General features: G+C 47.9%; 1 protein-coding gene across 6 annotated transcripts in view; it reads right to left on the bottom strand.

Moving 5' to 3' along the window:
• HYDIN (HYDIN axonemal central pair apparatus protein) overlaps positions 1–25863 on the bottom strand; it is a 399941-nt gene that overhangs the window by 288674 nt on the left and 85404 nt on the right. For all 6 annotated transcript variants that reach the window (XM_044987150.1, XM_044987153.1, XM_044987154.1 and 3 more), the window contains exons 8-9: positions 23782–23983; positions 13982–14165 (exon numbers count right to left, since the gene is read on the bottom strand). In XM_044987150.1, coding sequence (XP_044843085.1) covers positions 13982–14165; positions 23782–23983 — 386 coding nt within the window. The remainder of the gene's footprint in view (positions 1–13981; positions 14166–23781; positions 23984–25863) is intronic.

Raw genomic sequence — 25863 nt, 5'->3', positions numbered from 1 at the left:
GTGGTCCTATTTCAAAGCTGTCAGCCTGGGGAGTCCATGGTATTTTCTTCGTTAGCGTTTGTGGGGCCTACCATACAAGACAGCAAACTGGGGATGGTGCGTTAGGGTACTGTCAGTGTGGGTCTGTGTGTGCCAAGGTTTATGGACAGTTATGTCAGGGCCTAGGGCCTTCTCAGTGGGGTTGTCAGGGTTCAGCAGACTTTGGGCTTCACACAGCCAGGCACGACACAGTTGCAGATGTCAAACAAGGTTTCCTTTAGATGGCTGGAAGGGTTAACTTGCAGTAAATACCTCCAGCTCACTGGGAGTCAGCACCATAACGTCAGCCCAGTGAGTCCAAAGCAAGCTAAATTCTGTGTCTCTTAACATCTGTGCTGTTCAGCCCAGGTGCAAAAGTCCTCTCAGGCCAGGGTCCAGGAAGTGTGCTTTCCACCCTGAACCCAGGGCCTCTGCCATAGCCCAAACACTACTCCTTTGTGAGTCCCTGCTCTCAGCCTCACCTTTTAGCCATGGCAAGTTGCTTCAGGGCAAGTATTTCCCCTCCCCTTCAGGGGAGTGAAGGTGGGGATACATTCACTCCAACACAGCGGGGTTTAAAAACATCAGAAAAGGAGCGGTGTCAAGGAAACTCAGTTCCTTAGATCTACAGAGTAGTAAAGGCAAAAATTCCAATGGAACGCTCCCTAGAGCGCATCAAACCCTGATCAGTCCATCATCATAAATACAAAACACATTGTCCAGCTATGATCACTCTTACATTGATTTCAGTGGGGTTATTTACACTTAGGTGAAATCCAGATCAGGCTTGGAACCTTTAGGGCTCGATCCTGCTTCCATTCAAAGCAATGGAAAATCTCCCTGTAACTATAATGGTGCAGGCTCAGGCTCTTGGACTGACTGCACAACAAAGTGCCTGTTTACTGTCGATTTAGTGTGGATTGCGAGCCAGTCGAGTTTGATGGTCAGTTCAAACATCTTGGCTCTAAAACCCACTCTCCCCAAGCTGGCTTCCTCATTACTCAAAGGCTGACAGGTGAAATGGAAGCAAGGGCAATGAAATTCATAAGCAAAAACAAACGTATACAGGAGAGAGAATTAAAAAGTACAGGCGCCCTTGCTAACAACAGTGTGGTTTTCTAGCTGAGTGGGTTTGGCTGACTTTGGGATTTGATGAAATCCAAGGCCAGCACGTCTGTGACACAGTATGACTGACACTGCACTCTTACCCTGCCGTTTCCGAGCTCAGTAACGGGACTGACAGGGAGACAGACTCGACAGGACACACAGGTTCGGGAGGCCGGGTCTAGAGCCAGGGATAGATATGGTAAACAGGCCAGAGTCAGCAGACGCTCCCAGGCCATGCCAATTTAGTCTCGTTATTAGTGCCCCCCAAAACAAGTTGCAGTCTTTTCCCGTTGTGAACAGGTCTGGATTTCAGGTGACTGGCCTGTGGATTGTGAACTCTTATTTACCGCCTACATTAACGCGATCAAGGTAAGGAGAGGTAAGCTATGGTGCCATGTGAGATTCATACTCTGGGCACTTCAATCCTTAGCACAACTTGGATGCTAACACTGCTGGCTCTGAATAAAGACACTGCATTTTGTTGAAAGCAGGAACTAGGAAAAAGGGCTACATTAAAAAACAGCTGCTTCCATCAGAGGTTTTCAGAGCACTTCACAAACTCTTAACAAATGTTGCTTCACAATCCTGCTGTGTGGGAAACATGGGTTTCTTCCTGTTTTCCACTATAGGGAAATTGAGACACAGAGCAGGTCTTGCCCAAGACCAAACAGCATGTCAGCGTCAGAGCTGGGAATCTCTCTTTCTATCCTATGGTACTTCTCTGGCCCCATCACCAAAGTATCTGAGCACCTCACAGTCTTTCCTGGATTTATCCTCACAACCCCCCTTTGCTGGGGTTCTTGAGGCACAGAAAAACTAAGGACCAGATTTGTAAAGATACTTAGGCATCTACATCCCTTTCAGGAAGTTAGACACCTAAATGTTGTTATGAGCTGGCTAAACCTTGTTATGGGTTGAGTTAAAACCCCATTGAGGTTGATATGTTAACTGAAGGGTGAATTCACACCTAACTGTAAGCATAAGCCACCCCCAAAGACAACAGAGCTGTATGAACTCACCCAGGGTACGGCTACACTGGCGAGTTGCAGCGCTGGAAAGCCGTACACCTCACTCAGCATGGGGAATAAGGATTCCAGCGCTGGTGCTGCAGCGCTGGTCATCAAGTGTGGCCACACACCAGCGCTGTGATTGGCCTCCAGGGTATAAGGTGTATCCCAGAATGCTTTTATAAATTACTCTCTTTGTTTTGTTATGCAGCCTCTCTTTGTTTTGTTGTGAACTCCGAGCTCCGTAGCTCCGTTGATCCCGGAGCTGTTTATCTACAAACACAGCTCCTGTTTGCTGTGATCAATCTGTGAACAATCAAATGAGATAATGAGGCAGGCAGGGAGTGAGTGTTTGCTTGACAGAAACAGCGGGGGCAGAGGGGAGAAAGGGAGTCGTGTTTGCTGCAGGCTGTTTACAGTTAAGAGTTAAGGGTAAGGGATCGGGAACATGTTCTGATTTTTCAAGTCAGGAAGCTAACACACAGTGTTGGCTCCAAAAATCCACTCTCTCTCTCTCCCCCCGCTCCCTGTCACACTACGCCCCACCCCACCCCCCTCTTTTGAAAAGCACCCTTGCTGCCACTTGAATGCTGGGATAGCTGCCCATAATGCATCACTCCCAACAGTGCTGCAAATGTGGCCACACACCAGCGCTGGCCCTGCACAGCTGGACGACCAGCGCTGCAGATTTGTAAGTGTAGCCATACCCCCAGAAACTTTTGACTAAGCATTGTTTTGGGTAGGAGTGTGTGTGTATGTGTGTGAAGAGAGATTACACAAAAACTGAGGACAAGGAGAGAGAGAGAGAGAGAGAGAGGCAAGAAAGCAAATGTGAGCACAGTGTGACCCTGGAGGAATCAAGAGAGAGAACTTTTGGGTCTCATATTTGCTAAAGAGACTTGAGGGCTGTAAGCTAACAAACTGCTCCTTTTATTCAGTGGCTTCTGAGTTCAGAGACATAACATTACACCAAATAGCATACCAGACTCCATCAATTTATGCTCCCAGCTGGAATATTCCCAGGGCCCCAAACTTTGACTAGCAATTGGATCGAAAAAAGGACAATTCCTTTAAAATAGGATTATGACTTCCCTAGGGTGACTTCCCCAGGGTCACACAGGGAGTCAGTGGAACCCAGGGGTCCTGGCTTGTAGCCCCATTAAACCAGATTCCCTCCTTGCTCTAGAAACAGATGGCAAACTGTTACTCCAGAATTTGCCATTCCTTAGCGTACTCTAGCATTTGACAGTAATGCAGTCAGCAATTTCGTATGTTAAGCCACTGCCAGCTGAAAACCACACATCACGTAGCTAAGAAAATCTTAGGCCTAAGAGACAAGGCCAAATAACTGCATGTTTGCAGTTTTGTTTTCAGAATGGGAGGTTGGGACAAGAAGTGAAAGTTCCATGAAAATACTGTAGAAGGATTGCTTGGACAATGACCTTGGTTTTAGGTGCCTCTAATATGTAAGTTTTATTGTTGTTATGATTACAAATGCTTTGCTGATAAGGAGACTAATGAATTGTTATTGGCAGTTGCTAGGGAAATTGTTAGCCTATTAGAAGCTATTATGAGTCATGTGCTTTGTTTGGAGAAAAATTATAAAATGTTTAGTTAGAAAGAGTGCTTTGAAGTAGTCCAAGGAAGCTTTCCTCTGGGCAAGGATTTGACACCTATGTTCCCTAGCAGTCAGACGGAAGGAGTCCCCACCCCCCACCCAAAGCCTGGCCGCTGATCCCTCAGAACCATTTCAGACTTTGCTTGTGCCAATCATTTATTAGATGGATGATTGATTTATTCCTCACATCGCCTGGAGAAAAACAGGTACGTTACCACTGCTTTGGGTTCTGAAAACCCTGGGTAACAACACCAACTATCTGAATGGTGGGGAGATAGGGTGAGTTCCAGAGGCTGAGTGGACAGACAGCCTGCTGGGTTTTCTGAACACAGACTGGACCTGGCTAGGAGGAAAGGTGAAGGAGGATGGTGGAGCCACATGGCCCAGTTTGCTGGGAATCTCCCGGTATTGCATTCATTTCCTGCTGTGATTCTTCTTTTGGCCTGCAATGATGGCAAAGCAGACACAGGAGAGAAATATGTAGGAAAGGGAGGGATGGACATGGGAGAAAGTGAACATGTCACTTGACCCTCCCCAAGAAAATATTTGCTTAAGAGTGAAGGTTGAAAGTGTACTGAAGGGAGTCCGGCTAACACTCTCAAACAGTCCAGTGCTTCCTTTACAGAAATGCCACACCTAGTAAAAACCCAAACTTTCAAATGCCTGGAGACAACCAGCTGGCTCCCCAGTGCCATGTCATGTGTCACTCACTATCACCCCACCAAAATGTAACTTCCAGGCTGCTGCTCTCCAGTATGCCTGGCTTCGTCCTATTTCCCTGCTCGGTTCACATCCCCTTGACAATCCCTGACGTCCTTGGTAGTTTGTACCATCTACAGCTTGTCCTGCCTTCCAAATGCCTTATGTACAAATTGGAATGGGTCCCAACCCCCAGCAACGCAAGACCCCACTCCTTTCCTTCCATATGCAACTGCCCTCTGCGGCCTTCCCAATGGCCAATTTGTAATCCGGATGATCAATGCCTCTCTTCTTAGCTTTATCTACAAGATTTCTGTGTGACATTTTATCAAACACTTTACAGAAATCCAGACAAATAAGGACTGCTTTTCCTTTATCTATTTCATCGGCTTTTCACAAAAGTCAATCAGATTTAGCTGACAAGATTTAGCCTTCTACAAACCAACGCTGATGTCTGCCTGGCAACTCATTTCCAGCTAAACCACCCTACCATGTTATCCCTAATGACAGATTTAACTATATTACTTGGAACAGAGGTCGAATCAACTGATCTGCAGTTACCAGCATCACACCTGCTGCTCTTTTTTTAAAGCGAGCTTTACATCAGCCTCCCTAAATGCTTTGTTCCCTGCCTTTGCTCTATGACAACTTCAATATCTGAGAGCTTGATTCTGAAAGTTCCACCCCTTCCCTCCTATAATTCCCTTCGGGGAATCCCATCTGCTTGTGGTGACTCTGGAATCCATCTGTGTCTCGGTGCAGTGATGGGGTAGTTCCTCTGGATTTCCAATGCCATCTGCCCTAATTCTGTTCTCCAGTTTTCTTCTGCTGTGACTAGACTTGCAAAGCACAGGCCTCATGGACTGAACTGGGAGTTGCACCAGGGATGGACCTCGCCCTATGCACTTAGCTCCTCTTTTATTTCCTTTGTCCTCCCGCTTCCTCCATTATGGCATCTGTACCAATCTCCAATAGACCCAGAGCATTTTGTAAGAGTCTGTACTGAACTCCATACAGCTGGGCAAAAACAGCACTAGGTCGTCCCAAGCCAGACAATTGGAGGGAATATTCTGATTCATGGTGGAGCACCAAGGACAGTTTTAGTCAGGGAATGTGAGTCCAGTGTACTGGATAGTAAAGAACGTTACATGGCTTCTCATTCAGTCCAGCTAGCTCAAGGTAACATTTCCAGGAAGCTTTCAGAGTGCATGCTGCAAAAAAGGAGATGCACCCGCCATGTGTCTGGCTAGGAAGTTATTACATTTCCTTTTGGATGCAGGCCTTGCCACTGTTATCCATGCTTTTGTTATTTCAGGATTAGACCATTGGAATGTGCTGTACCTGGGGCTGCACCAGAAAGCTATTTGGAGACTGACGCTGCTGTAGAAATGCATAAACATGCTTGGCTGGCAAAGCATTATCTGCTCTGGCTGCCTGTTAGTCTCCAGGTGGAGTTTAAGGTGCTGGTTATAACCTATAAAGCCTCGAGGGCATGTCTACACTGCAGCTGGGCCCATGCCTCACAGCCCACATGGACAAACTCATTCCAGCTCCACTTGCGCTAGCACACTAAAAACAGCAGCAGGAACATTGCAGCATAAATGGCATCATGAGCCGCCTGCCCAACCTTCTGGGTCTGAGCTCGGGTGGCTAGCCCAAGCCACAACCTCCACACTGCTATTTTTAGCATACTACCTTAAGCAGAGCTTGCATGTGTCTGTCTATCCAGCTCCCAGCTGGAGTGTGAACATACTCTAAATGGCTTGCAACCAGCCTGCCTGGAGGACCACACTCTCATCTAGATCATACTGCCGTATGCAGTCATCAAGGGCAGTGGAGCTGGATCCCCCTCACTAGAGAGGGCGGTTGGCAGGGCATTCTCTGTGTGGGCTCTGGTATCCAGCACTTGCCCCCCCCCCTTGGTCCAAAATAGCCTGCATTTGGTGACCTTCTGGGAATGCTGCTACCTGTTTGAGAGGGTTTGGGGAGAGGGTTGAGGGAGGGCTTCCCAGAATGGCAAAGGGGTGGAAATGAATGTCTGTAGCAGCCTGTCTGGAATCCTGACAGACTGATTATTTCAGTGCTACTAGGATCTCACTGTCATGTAATCAATGTGTTAGGGTGCCTACATCCTTGGATAGGCTCCTTTTTATCATTTTAAATATAAATGCATTCATAAAAAACTATATAAAATGTAGGCGCATCATGCACATGTAATGCCGACAGACCCCAGTTGTTATTGAAGTGCATCCCGAGCTTCAAAGACTTCCCAGTTGAAATCGTGGACAAGCCCCACTTGTAACACTGACAGACCCTGGTTGTCAGCAGCTGGGATTGAACCTGAGACTTCTGGGGTTTAGTGCATGAGCCTCTACAGCATAAGCTAAAAGCCAACTGACTGTAGAGCAGACGCATTAACTCATAGACTCATAGACTTTAAGGTCAGAAGGGACCATTATGATCATCTAGTCTGACCTCCTGCACAATGCAGGCCACAGAATACCACCCATCCACTTCTATAACGAACACCTAGCCTATGTCTGAGTTATCGAAGTCCCCAAATTGCGGTTTGAAGACCTCAAGCTGCAGAGAATCCTCCAGAAAGTGACCCGTGCCCATGCTGCAGAGGAAGGCGAAAAACCTCCAGGGCCTCTGCCAATCTGCCCTGGAGGAAAATTCCTTCCCAACCCCAAATATGGCCATCTGTTAAACCCTGAGCATGTGGGCAAGACTCACCAGCCAGCACCCAGGAAAGAATTCTCTGTAGTAACTCAGATCCCACCCCAGCTAACATCCCATCACAGACCACTTAGCTGCTGATAATCAAAGATCAATTGCCAAATTAATTGCCAAAATTAGGCTATCCCATCATACCATTCCCTCCATAAATTTATCAAGCTTAGTCTTAAAGCCAGATATGTCTTTTGCCCCCACTACTCCCCTTGGAAGGCTGTTCCAGAACTTCATTCCTCTAATGGTTAGAAACCTTCGTCTAATTTCAAGTCTAAACTTCCTAGTGTCCAGTTTATATCCATTTGTTCTTGTGTCCACATTGGTACTAAGCTTAAATAATTCTCCCTCCCTAATATTTATCCCTCTGATATATTTATAAAGAGCAATCATATCCCCCCTCAACCTTCTTTTGGTTAGGCTAAACAAGCCAAGCTCTTTCAGTCTCCTTTCATAAGACAGGTTTTCCATTCCTCGGATCATCCTAGTAGCCCTTCTCTGTACCTGTTCCAGTTTGAATTCATCCTTCTTAAACATGGGAGACCAGAACTGCACACAGTATTCCAGATGAGGTCTCACCAGTGCTTTATATAACGGTACTAACACCTCCTTATCTTTGCTGGAAATACCTCGCCTGATGCATCCTAAAACCGCATTGGCTTTTTTTACGGCCATATCACATTGACGGCTCATAGTCATCCTGTGATCAACCAATACTCTGAGGTCCTTCTCCTCCTCTGTTACTTCCAACTGATGTGTCCCCAATTTATAACTAAAATTCTTGTTATTAATCCCTAAATGCATGACCTTGCACTTTTCACTATTAAATTTCATCCTATTACTATTACTCCAGTTTACAAGATCATCCAGATCTTCCTGTATGATATCCCGGTCCTTCTCTGTGTTAGCAATACCTCCCAGCTTTGTGTCATCCGCAAACTTTATTAGCACATTCCCACTTTTTGTGCCAAGGTCAGTAATAAAAAGGTTAAATAAAATTGGCCCCAAAACTGATCCCTGAGGAACTCCACTAGTAACCTCCTTCCAGCCTGACAGTTCACCTTTCAGTACGACCCGTTGTAGTCTCCCCTTTAACCAGTTCCTTATCCACCTTTCTATTTTCATATTGATCCCCATCTTTTCTAATTTAACTAATAATTCCCCACGTGAAACCGTGTCAAGTGGTCTCAGTACCACTAGTTGGGACAGAACACCACACCCAGAAGGTTTGGGGTACACATATGCCTCCTTTAAGTGTGTTTATTTGGTATGCTTCAGAAAGCCACACAGTGACACTTCAAATTACTGACAGAGGAGGTGCTGGGAGAACCTAAGGCACAATCAGATCCAATTTTTCTAAGAGCCCAGAGGAACCCTACCCTCAAATAGACTAGACAGCGCTCCTAGGGATCGTTTTAATGTAGCATTATTGCTGGAATGTTTCACACACACCTTCAGTCAAAAGCAAACCTGCCCATACTAACTACGAGGCCTGATAGCTCAAAGCTTCTGCTATAAAATCAGTGACCTGTAGAATTCTGTGTGTTTGCAGTGAAAATTTCAGCAGAATTTGGGGGAGGGGGGACAAAAAAAAGCCCCCTCCATTGCAATTGTCAGTGGGCTTGTCAATCAGACAGTCAGCGTGGCTCCAATGCTAGCTGGATGGATAATCTCCCTGAGCCACACGTGCACACCCAAACACTTTTTCAAAAGGAAAAAATTCTCAGTAATTTTCACCATTTTTTCTTTCAGTGTTAGCATATGCCAGGCTGTAAACTAGAGAAATACTGAGAGTTATTTCTTCTGGGAAATTAAAATAAGCTGTACAAGAGTCTCTGTACATTTCTGTAAAGCCATAGGAGAACAGGAGCTGCTGGTTAAAAGACTATGCTTCACTACATACCCTTTGAGACTAGCTGTTACAGGTATGTGTGCTTCTAAACGTTTTTAGATGAGGATAGGTTAGCTTGGGCAGCCAAGTCCTCTTGAATTGACATGTGGAAAGCTACAGGGGACACCTGCTTCTAAAGAAATAACAGATACAAAACTGCAAGCTTGATAGTTTAGTGTATATGGCTCAATGGCAGTCAGAGACAAGATACAACACCCCTTTGTGTTGTATACCATGTGGCAGTTGTATCATGATACAGCACAAAAGGAGATCATAGAATTAATATAACCTAAACCTCCCCCTCTGCAACTTGAGACCATTACTCCTTGTTCTGTCATCTTCTACCACTGAGAACAGTCTAGATCCATCCTCTTTGGATCTGTAGCAGTGCATGGGATTCTTCCGTCCTAAGTGCAGGTACAAGTGCAACCCACACACCTTCTGGATGTGGTGTTCTGTCCCCTCTAGAGCCACTGAGACCACTTAGAGAGCGTTAATGAGGCTGCTCTACAGCCTTAGCTAATAACTATGTGGCTTTTAGCTCATGCCACAGAGACTCATGTTTTTAGCTCCAGAGGTCTCACGTTCGATCCTGCCCGCCGACGACCAAGGTCTGTCAGTGTTACACAAGCGTTGTTACCTTGCTTTGTTACATATGGTGTAAAGCAGTGCAATACAGGCATTCTAAGCAATGTTTAGCACATATAGCACTCTACAAGTCCAAAGCACTCTTGGATATGTGGCCTGTAACATCTACAAAGTGGCGCTACATTTGAGTGCCTACCCTTGAACATCTAGGGCCTGATTTTCAGAGATGCCGAGCACCCAGAACTCTCAAAAAAGCCGGTGGCTCCCATCAGCTCTGAAAATCAGAACCTAGGCTATCTGAAGTTAAGCACCCCAAAACCGAAGCATCTATAATGAAAGGCCATTGTGTAAAGTTGGTCCTCACTGATTTATCTTCACACAGCCCACATGGGAGGGAGGTAGAGCATGGCTAATACCATTTTATAGAAGGGTGAAACGGATGCAAAGAGGTGAAGTCATCTGCCCAAAGCCATACAGAAAATCAGCAATAGAGCTGGGAATGGAGCTCAAGGAGGAGCAACTGACTGCAAACACATCCCTTCAGACCCATCATATAAAAAGGAGTGCAAAAGCCAACATTTGTCCTGTGTTTTGCCCCACAAGTAAGTGAAGCCTCATTGAAAACACAATGGGGTTGTTGGACGGATGCTATCACTGGCAATAGTGGTGACTCCTCCTGGCAAAGACTTGATCAGAAAAGGCCTCTTGTTCTAATGAGTGCCACTAAACAAACCACTCAGGTCTCCAGCTGATTTGGAGAGCCTCTGGAATACTAACAATTCCTATACACACTTGCCTCTCCTTGCCTACTGCAAAAATGGCAGCACTATCACAACCTGGAAAGGAAGATTTCCAGAGAATCAGCATTAATCAGGAAGGCAATGACAAGACAATGGTGACTTGTCAAGGACAGTGCGATGGTAGCAAATCCCTGTCCTCCTTGGTTTCCATTTCCAAGGAGTCAGCTCCCTCGTGCTCCCAATGTGACTCACAGCTAATGGCACAGGATGCAGCAAACAGTGAGATCAGTGTCTTTGGTAGCCACCTGGGCTTCTATTGCAGCTATTGCTGCTGACATATCATGTCTATTTGAAAAAATAAATTAAACCAAATGCGAGATGCAGTTGGAAAGTCAGAGTTGCATAACATTTTGTTTTCCACAGGGTTGGAAGGCTGCTCAAAATGTTTTATTCACATGATAATTAAGACATTATTGATCTTTTTTCCTTTTTATTGTCAGTCAAGTTAACTCTGTATCAATCAACATTTCTATGGTCATTTCTCTAAACACAACACCACCTGCAAATAAGGGCAGAGGTGCTGACTTGATCCAATGAGACACACACAGCTTCAGCAGATGCTTCTACAACCAAAGCCATATCTCCCTTTAGGAAGAGGCTACATTTAGTCAAGATCTGGATGCTTTCCTAGTGCAAAGCCTAACCCAATAGCACTAGAACCAATGAGGAGAGATTTTAATGACAAAGAGTCAGAAAAACAAAGAGACAGAGGATGAGAGTGCAAGAGAGTTGGGACTAGATGAGCGAAATTGTGATCTTTTGAAAAGGTAACAAGAACGAACGAGAGGAAACGGGAAGGTACAGAGTCAGAAGGGAATTAAAAATGGCAGTACCTGTTTGTACAATAGAGCGGCTGCAAATCAGGTAGCTCTAGTCTAATCAATGGACATGTGACTTAGTGAGTAGGATGTTACAGTTAAGCTCTGTCTACACCTAATGGCGATGTGTAGAGCACAGGCACTACATGTGCAGCCACGCGCTGCAGGGAAAGGCAGGAGTGAGAGCTGCCAGAGCCTTCCCAGGCCAGAGGCTTTCACTTCAGCAGGGGAAAGCTCCAGCAGTGGGGAGGCACTGAGCCATTACACTGCTAACAATAGCAGCAGACATGGGAGACCCCGCTTGGGCAGCCCAGGAAGGGTCTATATCCTGAGGGTTCGGGAATGCAGAGCACTATTCTTCTCTACTCATCCAAACCACGCCTCACTGCCTACACTGCTATTTATACAGTGCATGGTCTGTACGCTACATGCTGCCCTAAACATTCCTGCACAGTGACCAAGGGTAACATTGTCAAAAGCACATAAGTGCCATTTTCAAAAGTGACTTAAGCACCTGGAAGCCAAGTCTCACTGACTTCCAATGAGAATTAAGTCCCAGATGCACCAGGATATTTAGGTTCCTAACTTCCACTGAAATCCCTGAAAGTCAGGAGCCTACACACCTTTGAGGATCTGGGGCTAGATGGCTTTTGAAAATGGGACTCAGGTTCTTTGGATATTTCCCTTTAGTGGTTAGAGCCATCCTCTTCTAGACTCTGCCACTGGCCTGCTGTGTGACCTTGGTAAAGCTAAACTGCCCCACGCATACGCCACTGATACAATGACTGCACAGCATCTGCTCTCAATGACAGCAGTGTCACTCTGGAGTGGCTCTATGGCAGTGACCGGTCGATCCTAGAGGATCTCCCAGTTGATCGCGATCTCCAGTGGCACAATGGGGCTGCCACTAAGACAGGCTCCCTGCCTGCCCCAGCCCCACACTGCTCCCAGAAGTGGCCAGTGCTGCCCCGCAGCCCCAGGGGCGGGGGGGCAGGGGTCTCCCTTGGTGCACTGCTCCTGCCTACAAGCACTGCCCCCGCGGCTCCCATTGGCCAGTGAGAACTGTGGGGGTGGTGCTTGCAGAGAGGGGAAGCGCACGGGGCCATGTGCTGCCTATCCCTTCCCCCCCAGGGGCCACAGGGGCACGTTGACCTCTTCTGGGAGCGGCGTGGGGCCAGGATAGGCAGGGAGCCTACCTTAGCAGCAGCCACGCCGTGCCACCGACTGGGAGCTGCCGGAGGTAACTGCTGCCCGGCAGGAGGCTGCACCTCAGCCCTGAGCCCCCTCCCAGAGCCAGCACCCCGTGCCCCCTCCTGCACTCCAACCCACTGCCTCAGCCTGGAGCCCCCTCCTGTACCCAAACTGTCTCCCTCCCTCACCTCCTCCTGCACCCGGCTCAGCCCAGAGTCCTCCCCCCCCCACTGCAAACCCCCTCGGCCCCAGCCCAGAGCCCACGCCCCCTCCCAAACCCCTCCCCCAGCCTGGTGAAAGTGAGTGAGGGTGGGGGAGAGTGAATGACCGGGGGGGGGGAATGGAGTGAGTGGGGCAGGGCCTCAGGGAAGGGGCAGGGTAGATCCTGGGTTGCCCTTAATTCAAAAAGTGATCTTGGGTGTAAAAAGGTTGGGGACCACTGCTCTGTGGTCATAAATGGCATTATTCCAGACAAACAATGGAGTAACTGAGAATAGAATTTGACTCATTTAGTTTCCTATATTTTATTAGAAAGGAGCTGTTGGATTTATTCCAGGGTTTACTCAAAAGAGAATGCTGTGTCATTGCTCAGCAAAAAGAACACACACATATTGCTGGCATCAGACAGTGAAAACATTCAGAGAATTAGGGCTCCAATTAACTGAAGTGCCTGTTTTTCACATAGCTACACTAGATATAAACAAAACAGCAAGGATTGTTTCGAAAAGTACAGATCTTTACAATCAAAAGCCTAGTCCAACGTGCCATTTTATGGGAGGGTTCATGAATGACACCTTAGGGCAAATTCAGACATGGGGTGAGTCAAAGTTGTCTGGACGGAATTGCATTGAGTTAACCCTCCATGCTTCTGTCTGGCCTGAATTTGACTCTAAACCAAGAGGCCTTTTAGGGATACAGGACCAATGTGTGACCTGCATTGGCCAACGTATGATTTATTAATCTTGAAACACCACATACGCCAGATGTGCCCAAATCAGCACCTCTCTGAACCATGAAAATTGCAAGTGTATGTTATGTAGGTGCAGAGAATAAATAGCCACATTTCCAATAACACCTGCTATGGAAAGAAAGCTAAATAAATGTAGAGCTAAGTGTCCTAATAATAATACTTAGCTCCTAAGTATAAGCTTTTCTTTACAAGAAGGTCAGTATCATTATCCTCATTTTACAGATGGGGAAATTTAGGCAAAGAGCACTAAAGTAACTTATCCAACTCAGTCATGGAGCTGAGAATTGAACCCAATTCAACAGACTCCCTAACCACTGGACCACACTGCCTGCTAGAAACCAGCTTGTAGATCTAATGCAACAGTGTGGATGAGAGCACTTATCCACTGGAAGCCCCCAGTTCAGAAATGACGTTACAATTTGCCCTTCAAATCTAGCTGCAAAACCTGCAAAGCTGACATCCTCAGTACATCAACTAATCGGTGTCTTTATTTGTTTATGGTCTGATCCATTCTGGGGAGTGTTCTCAGTCTGCTATCACTTACCACTGGCTCAATAGTGAAGATATTATCAGAGACGAACATGGAGTCTCCTTGCATCATTGCCTTGTGGTTCTGGAAGGTGCGGGAAAGAATGGAAAGGCGCTTTCGGAACACAGGGTCTGCATTGCATTCCTCCAGAAATGGATCGGTCCCATCCTCTTCCTGGGTCTGCAGTTGGTAACAGGGCCTGAAACCAAAGGGAGAGAAACAAACAAAGCAGATAATTTAATAAACAACGTATTGCTAAAGGCTGTCACTTGAATACATGGGTGATGGCCCTTGCTGTGTGGTGCATGAGGAAGCATCCCACGGCACTACAGAGGAGGTAACTGAATCAACTGGTTTCCACACTGGCATGATGGGGAATTATTCTCCAAGTTCAGTTGCCAGTAGCCTCCTGTAACTGGGCAGGACTCACTCTTTGGTGCCTCCTGCTGGTCATCTCAGGGAATTAGCTTCCAGTCTCCAGAGCGCCCCGCCAGCCAGTGTTCCCCGTGTCCGTCCCAGACCCCAGGTGACCCTTTTAGTGGGTGCTGCCCCCTGGCAGTAACCCCACTGTTTCTCCAGGTCTCCCCACTCAGGGGAACCCCCACCCACTACCCCCACCTCACCTCAGTATACGGCTACTGCCAGTCATTGTCTAGCCCCACGTCCTGGGGCAGACTGCAGTCTCAGCCTACTCATCACCGGCAAGGTTGGGTTTGGACCTGCTGCCTTGGCCTACCCCTGGGCTGCCCTCTGCAACCCCCAGTACCCATTGGCCTTCTACTAGGCCACAGCCTGGGGCTTTCCAGGCTGGAGCTCCCCAGCTCCTCTGCCTTTCCCCAGCCCTGCTCCACTCAGGTATTCTGCTCAGGTCCATCTCCCTCTACAGCTAGAGAGAGACTGATGAACTCCTGGCTCCCAGCCTCTTATATAGGGCCAGCTGAGGCCTGATTGGGGCGTGGCCCAGCTGTAGCTACTTCCCCAATCAGCCTAGTAGCCCTCTCCCAGGGCTGTCTTTATACCCCTCAGGCAGGGCTAGCTCCAGGCACCAGCGCAGCAAGCAGGTGCTTGGGTCGGCCAACGTACGTCTCTTCGGAGGCAATTTGGCAGCAGGTCCCTCTCGGAGGGAAAGACCTGCCACTGAATTGCCGCCGAAGAATGAAGCGACGCGGTGGAGCTGCTGCCGAAGTGGCGCTGATCGCAGCTTTTTTTTTTCCTGCCGCTTGGGGCAGCAAAAACGCTGGAGCTGGCCCTGACCTCAGGGCAGGAGCGGGTGACCACCCCGCTGCACCTCCCCATTTGACAGGATTTTTGAAAGTCAGGACCCCTGAATAACAGTTGGAAAGTCAACGGGACTTGTGTGTCTACATTCCTATTGCTCCACAGCTTCTACCAGCTGATGGTAACATGTGGAGTCCACCTACCCCTTCAAACAGAATGTCATGTACACTCAGCTACAGGAAGCGCTGCATGTGGCAGTCAGGTAGGATAAATTAGCTCAGCACAGCAAAAAAGGCCATTATCACTGGCAGGAGCAACAGCAGCAGTGATCATCAGAAAGGATAATATTTGGATAAGGACTGGGTAGATTTTCAAAAGCAAGTTAGAGGCACAAGTCCCATTGATTTTTCTATCCCTGTTTCGGCTCCTGATTTTCTCAGGATAAACAGACAATATTTGGCTTGCCCAATGAAATAATACTACCCATGTCTATAGCACCTTCCACCCCAGGAGCTCCAAGCATTTTGTGAACAGTAAGGAATTAAGCCTGTGAGGTAGGTCTCTCCATTATACAGATTAAAAAACCGAGGTAGAGTGCTTAAGCGACTTGCCCAAGATTCCATAATTAGTCTGTGGAGTTAGGAGTAGCACCTAGGAATCCAGCTCCCCTGTTCTATACTTAGAATCATAAAATCATAGAATATCAGAGTTGGAAGAGACCTCAGAAGGTCACCGAGTTCAACACTCTGCTCAAAGCAGGACCAACCTCAACTAAAACATCCCAGCCTTAAAAACCTCTAAGGAAGGAGATTCCACCACCTCCCTAGGTAACCCATTCCAGTGCTTCACCACCCTCCTAAGAAAATAGTTTTTCCTAATATCCACCACTGAGAACAGCCGAGCTCCCTCCTCTTTGGAATCCCCCTTCAGGTAGTTGAAAGCAGCTATCAAATCCCCCCTCACTCTTCTCTTCTGCAGACTAAACAATCCCAGTTCCCTCAGCCTCTCCTTGTAAGTCATGTGCCCCAGCCCCCTAATCATTTTCTTTGCCTTCCGCTTAATTCTCTCCAACTTGTCCACATTCTTTCTGTAGTGGGGGACAGAAAACTGCATGCAATACTCCAGGTATGGCCTCACCAGTGTCAAATAGAGGGGAATAATCACTTCCCTCGATCTGCTGGCAATGCTCCTACTAATGCAGCCCAGTATGCCATTAGCTTTCTTGAAAACAAAGGCACACTGCTGACTTCTATCCAGCTTTTCATCCACTGTAACCCCTAGGTCCTTTTCTGCAGAACTGCCACTTAGCCAGTCGGTCCCCAGCCTGTGGCAGTGCATGGGATTCTTCCATCCTAAGTGCAGAACTCTGCACTTTTCCTTGTTGAACCTCATCAGATTTCTTTTGGCCCAATTCTCCAATTTGTCTAGGTCACTCTGGCCCCTAACCCTACCCTCCAGTGTATCTACCTCTCCCACCAGTTTAGTGTAATCTGCAAACTTGCTGAGGGTGCAATCCATCCCATCATCCAGATCATTAATGAAGATGTTGAACAAAACCAGCCCCAGGACAGACCCCTGGGACACTTTGCTTGATACCGGCTGCCAACTGGACATTAAGCTGTTGATCACTACCCAGTGAGCCTGACAATCTAGCCAGCTTTCTACCCACCTTACAGTCCATTCATCTAATCCATACTTTTTTAACTTGCTGGCAAGAATACTGTGGGAGACAGTACCAAAAGCTTTGCTAAAGTCAAGATATATCACATCCACTGCTTTCCCCATATCCACAGAGCCAGTGATCTCATCATAGAAGGCAATCAGGTTGGTCAGGCATGACTTGCCCTTGGTGAATCCATGTTGATTGTTCCTGATCGCCTTCCTCTCCTCTAAGTGCTTCAGAATTGATTCCTTGAGGACCTGCTCCACGATTTTTCCAGGGACTGAGGTGAGGCTGACTGGCCTGTAGTTCCCCGGATTCTCCTTCTTCCCTTTTTTAAAGATGGGCACTACAGTAGCCTTTTTCCAATCATCCGAGACCTCCCCCAATTGCCATGAGTTTTCAAAGATAATGGCCAATGGCTCTGCAATCACATCAGCCAACTCCCTCAGCACCATCATATGCATTAGATCCAGCTCAACGGAATTGTGCATGTCCAGCTTTTCTAAATAGTCCTTAACCTGTTCTTTCACCACTGAGGGCTGCTCACCTCCTCCCTATACTGTGCTGCCCAGTGCAGAAATCTGGGAACTGACTTTGTCTGTGAAGACTGAGGCAAAAAAAGCATTGAGTGCTTCAGATTTTTCCACATCATCTGTCACTGGGTTGCCTTCCCCATTCAGTAAGGGTCCCACACTTTCCCTGACCACCTTCTTGTTCATAACATACCTGTACAAACCCTTCTTGTTACCCTTCACATCCCTTGCTACCTGCAACTCCAATTGTGCTTTGGCCTTCGTGGTTACACCCCTGCATGTTCGAGCAATATTTTTATACTCCTCCCTAGTCATCTGTCCAAGTTTCTACTTCTTGTCAGCTTCCTTTTTGTGTTTAAGCTCACCGAAGTTTTCTCTGTTAAGCCAAGCTGGTCGCCTGCCATATTTGCTATTCTAGGCTATTGGTATTCTTAAACTATTAGACCTGCCTTCCTGCCATATGTATTTGCTCACAAATGCCTGGTTGTTTAACTAGCCTTGCCTAGCTGTAGGAACATAGGGAAAAAATTAAATATATTTTCGGCTAAAGCCGGGGAAGGGTGGAAAAAGAAGAGGTGGCTCCCTCCCCTTTGCCATAGATGGTGACCCTGCTTTCACAGCTGGTCAGCAAACATTTGTTTCATGGAGTACAGCTCTCTGGGCTGGACAGGGGAAAGCTTAACACTCCAGCTCTCCAGGGCAAGTCTCTTCCTGCTTGAAATATTGCTGTATCCAATCAAAGAGGTGCTGCATGCCCCACTTTCCTAGCTAGAAGCAGCCACAGGGTGACAGTTCTGTGGGGAGAGTGCAAGGCACCATATGTAACAAAATGGGCAGGGAAATGAAAGCAGAAGGACAGTGATTATTGCACTTCAAAAGTCAAATACAATTAGAAAGACAGTTCGCTCATGGTTAGTGCTAACTTCACACAGACAGAGCCTCAGGCAGACCCTGTCACCAACACCAGTGCTGAAAATATCCCTTGGACTAGCTCTGCATTTAGTTCAATAGGAAAATTCTCTCTACAGTTGATCTACAATGCCACCGTGTATCAGGATAGCTTCCTGACACAAAATTCAGGGCCCCTGAACCCAGCCTATATCACTGTGTGATAGTCCCAAGACTCCCTCCCAGGACAGTCCCAGGACATAGGTAGCAGTAGAGAGCTGGCTGAACGGAGAAGTGGCCAGTCCTTGGGTGCCAGGTTTCCTGGGCATGGCGACTTGCCTTGACTCTTTCTTTCTGTTCATGCTCTCGGTCAGAGCTCTGCCATGTGGTCAGCTCTCTCCTCCCCCGCCACCCCCCCAGTGATGGGTTTGTGCCTTCAGGCTCCTCCAGCCAGGCAACAAACACATCATGTTGTGATGCCAAGCAGGGCTGGTCTAGACAATGCTGCCCTCTCAGGTCTGGATGCTCGGGTGAGGATTATGCTCATCCTGCAGTGTCAGGACGGTGTGGAGTAAAAGCTGCTGTGTTCGGAGAGCCTGGTGGGGACAATAATGTGGGCCCTTGGGTGCCCCCTGCTTTTTATTGCATCTGTTCAATAGGAAACCTCCATGCACCAACCCCCAGCTTCCTCCACAATAGCGTCGCCAACTTTCTAATTGCACAAACCCGAACACTCTAGCCCCACCCTTCCCCGAGGCCTTGCCCCATTCCCCACCCCTTCCCCGAGGCCCCCCCACTACATTCCCCCTCCTTTGGTGGCTCGCTCTCCTTCACCCTCACTCACTTTCACTGGGCTGGGGGAGGGGGTTGAGGTGTGGGAGGGCTCTAACTGGGGGTGCAGGCTCTGTGGTGGGGCAGAGGATGAGGGGTTTGGAGGGATTTGGAGTGTAGGAGGAGGCTGCAGGTTGAGGCAAGGGGTTGGGGTGTGGGAGGGGGTGAGGGTTCTGGGCCGGGAGTGTGGGCTCTGGGGTGGGGATGAGGGATTTGGGGGGCAGGAGGGGGCTCCAAGCTGGGGGTTGGGACCGAGGGATTCGGAGTGCAGGAGGGGGCTGTGGGTTGAGGCAGGGGGTTGGGATGCAGGAGGGGGTAAGGACTCTGGGGTGGGGCCAGGGATGAAGGGTGTGGGGTGCAGGAGGGGGATCCAGGTCAGGGGGGCTCAGGGCTGGGGCAGGGGGGTGGGGCTCGGGGTTGGGGCAGGCTTACCTAGGGTGGCTTTGTTAGCAGCGCAGCAGGGGAGCTAAGGCAGGTTCCTCTCCTGTCCTGGCTCCGTGCTGTGAATCGGACGTGGCCAGCAGCAGGACCAGCTCCTAGGCGGGGGGGCCAGGAGGATCTGCACACTGCTCTCGCCCGCAGGCACCGCACCCCTAGCTCCTATTGGCCACGGTTCTTGGCCAATGGGAGTGCGGAGCCTGTGCTCGGGGCAGGGGCAGCATGCAGAGCCCCATGGCCCCACTGCCTAGGAGCCAGACCTGCTGGCTGCTTCCAGGGGGCAGCACAGTGCCAGGACAGGTAGGGACTAGCCTGCCTTAGCCCCCCAGCACTGCCGACAAGACTTTTACCAGCCCAGTTGGCGGTGCTGACCAGAGCCACCAGGGTCCCTTTTCGACCAGGCGTTCCAGTCGAAAACTGGACACCTGGCAACCCCACTCCAGAAACTCTCCTCTCTCCATTCTGGGTGCTCCACTGAACCTGCAGCTGGCACGGGAGAGAATTCGGACCAGGCAGAGTATGGAAGATGCATGCTCAACCTTTAGCCTCGCAGACAGATGAGCTGAATAAAATGGCTTCACGAGAGCTCCCAATTGGCTTGAACTAGCCTTGGAACCAAATCTGTTAACTCCTGATATTTGGGTTCCATACAGCTGGCTGATCTCAGTGTGTGCTCAGGGAAGCTCAGCACAATATCCCATATAGCATGTTTTTTGAGCCTGAACTAAGTTGGCGGTTGGGCAGCAGTTCAGGGCACTTGGTGAGGGGTCTGTAGGGCAGGTTGCCAGCAGCTGGTAAGGTATAGGTCTTTGGGAGCCTCCAAGATGGGGAAACAGGAGCATGTGCAGGGGTGGCAAGCAGGGGCATGGGCCTCCCAGTAATCCTTGGGGCACAGAACTTCTCTGGCTCTGGGGCCACGGAGGCAGGGAAGATCGAGTTCTTGCCAGGACCAGGAGAGGGGCAGGGTGGAGGGAGGGAAGATTGAGCTCGTCCCGGGACCGAGGCAGGGGGAGGGAGAGCAAGCTTCTGTGTCCCCCCCTAAAGGGGTCAAATTTAAATTCCTGTGAATGCCCCTGTGGGAGAATCACTGCAAACAGGGGAGTGTTGTACTGTAGGGGTGTGCTAGGAGGCCATCCCACTGGGCTCACCACTAGTAGAAAGCAAATAATCCAGAATGGAATCTTGAACTGGAAGTTATCAGAAAATCCAGTACAAAATCCTGGTTGGGTTTGGCTATAGGGAAACCTTGCCATTCCTAGAGGGGGCCATTTAGGGGCCTGCCAGGGATGGAGGAACATCAAGGGGTGCAGAAGAAATCAAGGAGGGAAATACAAACAGAAGGTCATTAGATTTTTCTTTGGAACACTGAGTTTGCACAGAAGTCATATACTGTGTAATTAAACACAGAGAACAGTGGAAAACTAGTTATGCCCTTCAAGGCATAGCTGACCTAATTATGTTGATCTTTATTTGCTCAGAAGCCTTTAAAAACTTGGCTCCGGTCTAAGGCACTTCCCAGATCATCAATGGGCTGAAGTGTAGCTTTTTGACACTTACTTCCATCCAAGTATGAAAAGCTACAGACGAGATCCCCAAATCACCTAGGCTTTTCAGTGCAATTCCCAAATTCACCTCTGAAGCTAAGTGCAACCATTAGTGTGCACTTGAAATGACAATAGCTGTCCCATAGTGAAGTCCCCCTCCCCCTCTATTTTATCCCAGATGAGATCTTTGTCCCCTGCTCACCTACGCAGGACTTTCCCCTCATACTGGCCCTGTGACCTAGGGATGTTTTTGCTGGCCATATGTCCTTGCAATTTTTCTCTGTCTCTTGCTGCACTGTTGTTCTGTGCTAGCAACTCTCCCTGCTACTAGAATGGAATGCCATGCAAACACAGGGAGCAAGCCTACGAGAGCAGCAGAACACTAGTTACTCTCCCAGCACACTTCTCATACACACTTATACCTTTCTGCCGTGACCTCATACCTGCAAAGGGAAGGGAAATCTCAGGGGCTGAGTATGTGTGCAGGGAGGACATCCCTAACTCCTGAGTTCTGAGAGAGAAACCCACACACACTCCACTCCCACCTCTCTTTGGCCTTCTTTTAAAGTTTGTGAAATGATTGAGGACCTAGATATCATACAAAATACCCACAAAAGACCAGGAAAGGCTCTCCGGCTGTTCTGTCAGGGAGGGTGGGAGGGAACCCCAGATGGAGCCCACAGAAACAAAACTCACGCAACTCCCAAGTATCCTTCTGTGGCCACCAGCCAGCCTTTGCTCCTCTCCCCTCCCCTCCCTTCCCCTCAACAGAGGGGTGCAGGTGGCCCTAAGCTATTTGATGTGTGCAAACAAGTGCTGTTGGCAAGTGGAAAACTTAGAGCTCCCAAAAGTGCCCAGTTCTAGGGATGCCAAAATACAGGCTTCGTCAAGACCTTGAAACGTCCCTTTGTCCATTTCTTTGCAATGACATTTTGAAGAATGAGTCTCTGATGCCTTCAGCAGGGGATGGCAACAGCAATAACATCCCCAGGTCACTGCTGCAGGCTGAACCACCTTTTTCCCCACATGTTAAGTCTGGGTGTTCTCCAGCTATAAATTCTCACTGACAGGAGACGAGTGTTCCAAAAAAGTGCCAAGCCCTTAAATTAGCCTTCTTATGGAGTGCGAGCAGCCTGAAAGGCAAGAGGCGCCCAGGGAAGAAGAATGGCTACGGTTAGGAAAGAGATCCCTCATTGGTAGATACATTTGTTAGATGTTGGCTTTGTCATTGCTAACGCTTTATGATAGAAATGTGCAGCCATTTCAATATGGAAACAATCCATCCATGGCATTTATTGGGTGATAAACAGAAAAGCTGTATGAGAGGTGGGGCCGGTATGGAAAATGCTGAGAACCACTGCCCTAGAGGCCAATGGCACATTCCCAGCCTTGGATGGTTAGAGTGAAATTTAATTTGCCATAATCCATTCAAGAACAGGAAAGACTGAACATGGGCTTTAGTCAAGACTGAGTGTCATATTGAAAACAATCATAGAATCATAGACTATCAGGGTTGGAAGAGATCTCAGGAGGTCATCTAGTCCAACCCCCTGCTCAAAGCAGGACCAATCCCCAAGTAAATCATCCCAGCCAGGGCTTTATCAAGCCTGACCTTAATAACCTCTAAGGAAGGAGATTCCACCACCTCCCTAGGTAACCCATTCCAGTGCTTCATCACCCTCCTAGTGAAAAAGTTTTTCCTAATATACAACCTAAATCTCCCCCACTGCAACTTGAGACCATTACTCCTTGTTCTGTCATCTGGTATCACTGAGAACAGTCTAGATCCATCCTCTTTGGAACCCCCTTTCAGGTAGTTGAAAGCAGCTATCAAATCCCCCCTCATTCTTCTCTTCTGCAGACTAAACAATCCCATTCCCTCAGCCTCTCCTCATAAGTCATGTGCTCCAGCCCCCTAATCATTTTTGTTGCTCTCCGCTGGACTCTCTCCAATTTATCCACATCCTTCTTGTAGTGTGGGGCCCAAAACTGGACACAGTACTCCAAATGAGGCCTCACCAGTGTTGAATAGAGGGGAATGATCATATCCCTCGATCTGCTGGCAGTGCCCCTACTTATACAGCCCAAAATGCCGTTGACCTTCTTGGCAACAAGGGCACACTGTTGACTCATATCCTGCTTCTCGTCCACTGTAACCCGTAGGTCCTTTTCTACAGAACTGCTGCCTAGCCACTCGGTCCCTAGTCTGTAGCAGTGCATGGGATTCTTCTGTCCTAAGTGCAGTACTCTGCACTTGTCCTTGTTGAACCTCATCAGATTTCTTTTGGCCCAATCCTCTAATTTGTCTAGGTCCCTCTTTATCCTATCCCCACTCTGCCGCATATCTACCACTCCTCCCAGCTTAGTGTCATCTGCAAACTTGCTGAGGGTGCAGTCCACGCCATCCTCCAGATCATTAATGAAGATATTGAACAAAACTGGCCGACCCTTGGGGCACTCCACTTGATACTGGCTGCCAACTAGACATGGAGCCATTGATCACTGCCCGTTGAGCCCGACAATCTAACCAGCTTTCTATCCACCTTATAGTCCATTCATCCAGCCCATACTTCTTTAATTTGCCAGCAAGAATACTATGGGAGACTGTATCAAAAGCTTTGCTAAAGTCAAGGAATAACATGTTCCCTGCTTTCCCCTCATCCACAGAGCCAGTTATCTCAATCTATCTTTCAAATTAACCTTAGCTTCTGTCGTTCCTCCTCTTCTTGAGTAATAAAGACCTTCCACTGGAAGTGTGCTATGATGTCGCTTCGGTTGTGTATAAGCACTGATCTTTGGTTTGCTAAAGTAATGAATGTCTTCTCAATCGTCAAGGAGTTCTTGTCCAGTCTGACATTGACGTCTGTGGCCGCTCCATACAAACTTATGTGGATATCCTCACCTAGAACAGAGCAAAGGACAGAAACTCAATGGCCTTTGCTAAGTGAATTTTTTTTGTTTAGAGCAATACCTAAATATGGATGGATCTGTAATGAAATAAATTGATATATTTAACATATCCTCATGGCAGACATGGCCAAGAGCAATGTGGATTCAGCCCTCACTACTGGATGTACTCATGTTCTCTCTCCAAGGAAGAGTACAAGGTGATGGTACACTGAGACTGCAATGAGTGGGACCCCAGTTCTGGAGCTTTGTGGAGATGTCCACTCCCCAGGTTGCTAATAGTTTAGGGTGAGATTTTCAAAGGTGCATTAGTGATTTAGGCGCACACGTTCCATTGAAAGTCTATGGGATCTGTGCTCCTAAACCATTTGGGTGCTTTTGAAAAGTCCCACCTTGGACACCTCTTGCTCAGGGCCTTCGGTGTACTTCATGGATCTGAGCTGATCACTGCGATGCCCCCCTTCCTGATCACCTTACACTGACAGGACCTGGGACACATGGTGGTTCAGACTGACAGGAGAGAGGATTATTTCGCCACTGAGTGTTGGATCTGGCTTGCATAACAGACAATATATCACAGAAAACAAGTGGATTTCTGTTTAGAAGAGTCTAAGTGGCTGACATTTTTTAAAGTGAGCATACCCAATTAGCACACGCTAGGCCCCTGATGTGTGTTCACAAGTTGGGGGATGGAGCACACCAAGGTACAGGTGACATGTGCACCAGGCTTTGTGTACAGAACCTGGGCACATGTCAAAGCTCATGGGGGACCAGATACTCCACTGGTATAAATCATCAGTGTAGCTCCACAGAAGTCAACGGCCCCACATCCAATTACACTAGCTGAGGCTCTGTACCACAATCTTCTCTTTTCAAAGTGTCGGCCTGGGTAAAAAGTGTAGGGATTCCACTGAAAGCTCCAGGGCTGATGGGAGTAACTCTTGCTGCAAGAGATGCATTTGAAAGCATACTCAATATATGGATCCATTAATAGCTTAATATACAATAGAAAGCCCAGATCCCAGTGAGTCAGCAATATGCTGTGGATTTCACTGTGAGGCAGATGAATTGACACCAAGCATGGAGCTGTCAGGGTTAGCTGGGGGCAGTTGCAGGCTTCATGTCTTGGGCACCAAATTAGATGTGACATTTCATTTAGGACTCTTTGTATCTTAATATTTAAGGAAAATAAATCTCTTGACTGTAACAGCGGTTGAAAATTTCAGTTGACAGGGTAGATTTCTGCAGTTTAGTAGTTTGGGATGTTTCTGAAGCCATGAAGCCACATGTTTACTGAAACTGAGTATGTCAGCCCTGTCCTTATTTACAGAATACATCCTTATTACAGAGACTGTCAATCATCTTGCCCTTAGATACTGTTAAATAAATTATTTACATAGAGTCAGGACAAATAAAAGACAAACTCACTCAACAGCAGGTTAGGAAACTATGCTGGAAATCTAAATCAAAAGGGACTTTTAATACATTAGCAAACCACAGTAATTGGAGCGTGGGGCTTTTGAAAGCTAGTTTGACACAGCAGGCACCAAGGTATGTTTGCAGTTTGCATTTATCTGCAAGCCTATGGACACATGCAATTTGGCACATCATGGTACCTTCTTTCCTTCTTAAATAAGAGATCGAACCACCTAATTATCTTTCCTATGCCATAGGAAACAACTGACTGCGTAAAATAAACAAGGTGATACAGAATCCCAGAGAACTCCTCTAGTAATACTGGAACTGCCACCCCAGAACTACCAGACGTAAGAACTTTCAGAACATCTCTCTTCATACCAATCTTACAACAGAGTCAGAGAACCTTGTTTATCTGAATGCCTATTTGGATGAATGGATGAAAAAACCATCGGACAA

This window comes from Mauremys mutica, chromosome 14 (genome assembly GCF_020497125.1).
Source record: "Mauremys mutica isolate MM-2020 ecotype Southern chromosome 14, ASM2049712v1, whole genome shotgun sequence".
Lineage (NCBI taxonomy): Eukaryota > Metazoa > Chordata > Testudines > Geoemydidae > Mauremys > Mauremys mutica.
Note: the sequence above shows the minus strand (reverse complement) of the source record. Positions and strands in the feature narration are given on the sequence as shown.